The sequence below is a fragment of the Haplochromis burtoni genome, unplaced genomic scaffold (assembly GCF_018398535.1).
Source record: "Haplochromis burtoni strain Fernald_Lab_line unplaced genomic scaffold, NCSU_Asbu1 Contig_42, whole genome shotgun sequence".
NCBI classification, from domain to species: domain Eukaryota; kingdom Metazoa; phylum Chordata; class Actinopteri; order Cichliformes; family Cichlidae; genus Haplochromis; species Haplochromis burtoni.
The window spans coordinates 146302-149849 of record NW_024582403.1 but is presented as its reverse complement, the minus strand read 5'-3'; the positions used below and the strand labels follow the sequence as shown (position 1 = coordinate 149849).

Here is a 3548-nt window from a genome sequence, read left to right as displayed (position 1 = left end):
GTGTGTGTGTGTGTGTGTGTGTGTGTGTGTGTGTGTGTGTGTGTGTGTGTGTGTGTGTGTGTGTGTGTGTTAATAATGTCTTTTTAAAGGCTTTGTACTTCATATGTTTTTAGCTTACTACCGACTCAGTGGATTTAAATATATTATCTCCCCCTGCTGGTTGCTGGTATTGTATTTTTATACACATTAGAGGCAGCCTCAAAGACGTCCTTGGAACCTTTGTGTGAACATATGGAAAAATCACAGTTTGTTTTTATTATTTTAATCAGAATCAGAACATTTATTAATCCCTGAGGAAATTATATGGTTACAAGATAATAACAGTAACAGACTTAACTAAATTAAATAATATATTACAAACTTTACAAAACTCTAATGAAAGTGTCCTTCCATGTTCAGGAACCACACTCAGCAGCGTTTCTGCACAGCCACTATACATTAGTTACCTTTTGATCTGGATTTTGCATTGAATTCTTTTCTAGCCACTTAGATGCTCTGAGGTTATGCAGTCTTTTATCATTTTTTTTTTAGTAAGGTAATTAGATATAAGGCATTCAGTGAGTGCACAATTGCCAGTAATAAGTTGGACTCACTATTGATGGATGTTGGGAATGAGTGCTCTGCCAGGGCTACCCTTTGTCCCCTTTGTTTTTGATTCATAATTTTTCTGGACAGAATTTCTCGGTGCAGACTTAAGGGTTCCACCCAGGTGGCCTCAGAATTTCATCTCTGCTTTTTGTGGTTGGTGTGGCCCTGTTGGTTTCATCCAGCTTGGGCTGGAGAAGTTCACATCCAATTGTTAAACAATGAGAATGAGCATCAAAGTCTGAGGCCATGGTCCTTAGCAGCAGTAGTCACATCGACATACCATACTGTATGAGTGTACTTTTTTCTCTCTCTCTTTTCTTCAGACTCTAAACAGCTTCTCTACCATCTTCTGACAAAGTCAGTTACTTTCTCAATTATGTGTTGAAGAAATAAAATAAATAATATGAAATCTTATTGCAGTATACCTCAAAAGAAATCAACTTCTTTGTTTTTTTTTCTCCAGGGAAAGAAACTTACCAAAATAAGGTCAGTGTTGAAATGAGGCGTTTGTCCTGAGCTGCTCCACCCTTTCACACAGTCTTTGCTGTACATTTAAATAATTTTACAAAAATGTTCAGTGAGTTGTTTTGTCTTCACCAGAGCACCTAAAAATGCAAATCTATCAACTGTGAAGAATATTGCAATTTTGACACATTTTTTTTAAATATCACTCAGCTAAGGTTGTTGTCCGTTGTCAACTCAACCTGTGAGTTACAGACTGATGAACACTATGAGCTGATTGAGTAAGACGACACAAACGTTTTGAACAGGAAATGTTTTTAAAGCCTTCTGTGGAATGACGAAATACTGGACAGTATTGGAGGGGTGGGGAGAATTCAACTGATATCCTCCAGGTTTCCTGGATGATACAAGAGAAGAACATAAAAGCAGCAAATCCAGTGCATAACACTCAGAATACTTTCATCCCTACATACAGAGTCAAACATCTACTGTAGGCTATCAGGCATACCATTTGACATGGTGAGTGGGGTATCAATTTAAATATTGTTCTTTTTAGGGCAGATTTCAGTAAAAATCAATTCAGCTTTAATTTAATGAACTTTTTTTTTATATGATGTTTACAGAATTCCTGCTTTGGACTAATTCAGACCCATGGATATAAGAGCTCGTGGATCAACTTCGCCTTTATTTGCTTAAGTATGTATATTTAATGCAACCACACCTTTAGTTAATTAAAAACCTTTACAAATAATTTCTAAAAAATCCATCCTTTTTTTTAACTACATTTGCATCTAATAAATATTGCTGTTCTCTATCCTTAGTGCTGTGCATGTGGACTAGTGTAGAGTGCTGGTCTTATTTCTATTCAAACAACACAATGACATGGGAAAATGCACGAAGCTGGTGCCAGGAGCACTACACAGACATGGTGGCCATCCAGAACCAGGAAGAGATCGAGCATCTTAACAACTGGCTGCCCAAGAAAAATGGCTACTACTGGATTGGAATCCGTAAGATCAATAATGTCTGGACCTGGGTAGGAACCAACAAGCCTCTGACAGAGGAAGCAACCAACTGGGCAGAAGGAGAACCGAACAACAGCAAGAGTGACAAAAATGCAAAGATCAGTGAGGACTGTGTGGAGATGTACATTAAAAGAGATAAAGAACCAAGCAAGTGGAATGACGAGAGATGTACAAAATCAAAGACTGCTCTGTGCTACACAGGTGAGCAAAAGTTTGGGACTAACATACTAGAGCAGCTTGTTTTAGCTGCTTCATGTTTGATATTCTTGTTCATATTTTCACTGATCTAAAAGCTTGCAATTATTTATTTGACATGTTCTTGTAGTATAATCAGTGTTGGTCAAATTACTTGAAAAAGTAATTAGTAACCAATTAAAAAAGTAATCCTGTTACTTTACTGGTTACTTATTTTCAAAAGTAATTAGTTACTTAGTTACTTTTGAAAAACATGATACACAACCTTAATAGGTAATACAAAAATAGACCTTTCAGCCCAATTCTATTGTTTATGCAGAATCCATCATATAAAATGTAATCAAATGGAAAGGCTCTTTTTAAAATTTGTTTTATTAGTTTTAATCTTTTAACTTTCTGCACATTGCATCAAGCAAAAAGTTATTTATATGCAAACATGTTTGACTTGAAGAAATTTGTTTAACATTTAAACCCATTTTCTACACATTCCAGCACATAAAATAAAATATTTTTTTGTGTTTACACTCAGTCTTTGAAATAGATGCAAGTAAAACACAGCAAAAAATAAATAAAATCAAAGACTCAGCAGCACTGAGTTACTGTAATGCGTTACTGCTCATCTCTGCATATAATTAAGAAGACTTATGAAAGTACATTTGCTTTCTGCAGCGGCTTGTAAGAATAACTCCTGTTTGCATGGAGAGTGTGTTGAAACCATCAACAGCCACAAATGTGATTGCTTTGAAGGGTTTTTTGGAGACAAGTGTGACCAAGGTATGAAAAAAAATGACTGCCTAGATTAAATCATATTTTAAGTCACGTAAAGGATTTGATATCTAATTGTGTGTTTTATTTGTTTTCAGCTGTGCAGTGTAACAAAAGCGAAGTTATTGCCCCAGAAAAAGGATCCCAAAATTGCTCTCACAAGTATGGTAGTTTCACCTATGAATCCTTGTGTCAGTATTCCTGTGAGGAAGGACACAAGCTGAGTGTGCAGAAATCTCTAAGGTGTACTTCCTCAGGGAAATGGTCAGAAAAGCCACCTTTGTGTGAATGTGAGTTGGAAATCTACAGTAACAAGATAAATGAAGAGATGAGACATTAACCAGTAGCTACTAAAATTCTGAGATGCTATATTTTATTGATTGTTATTATTTTCTACACAGTGATGGAGTCATGGCGTAATGCTTTTTTCCCCTCTGCTGTCTACAGTGATTCAGTGTGAGAAGATGTCAGAGCCGACACATGGATCCATGAAATGCTCCGATCCTCTGGGCT

At 36.2% G+C, this 3548-nt stretch overlaps 2 protein-coding genes and 1 long non-coding RNA gene across 4 annotated transcripts in view; 2 read left to right on the top strand and 1 right to left on the bottom strand.

Moving 5' to 3' along the window:
• Nucleotides 1-1307, bottom strand: part of LOC121814384 — a 3318-nt gene extending 2011 nt beyond the window's left edge. The window contains exon 1 of the long non-coding RNA XR_006054298.1: nucleotides 1066-1307. This is a non-coding gene — a long non-coding RNA (uncharacterized LOC121814384). The remainder of the gene's footprint in view (nucleotides 1-1065) is intronic.
• Nucleotides 1-3548, top strand: part of LOC102297271 (E-selectin) — a 14172-nt gene that overhangs the window by 6945 nt on the left and 3679 nt on the right. The window lies entirely within an intron of this gene.
• LOC121814388 (L-selectin-like) overlaps nucleotides 1449-3548 on the top strand; it is a 3784-nt gene continuing 1684 nt past the window's right edge. Inside the window, exons 1-6 of the mRNA XM_042220096.1 lie at nucleotides 1449-1569; nucleotides 1674-1746; nucleotides 1872-2276; nucleotides 2940-3044; nucleotides 3134-3325; nucleotides 3483-3545. Coding sequence (XP_042076030.1) covers nucleotides 1567-1569; nucleotides 1674-1746; nucleotides 1872-2276; nucleotides 2940-3044; nucleotides 3134-3325; nucleotides 3483-3545 — 841 coding nt within the window. The 5' untranslated portion in view covers nucleotides 1449-1566. The remainder of the gene's footprint in view (nucleotides 1570-1673; nucleotides 1747-1871; nucleotides 2277-2939; nucleotides 3045-3133; nucleotides 3326-3482; nucleotides 3546-3548) is intronic.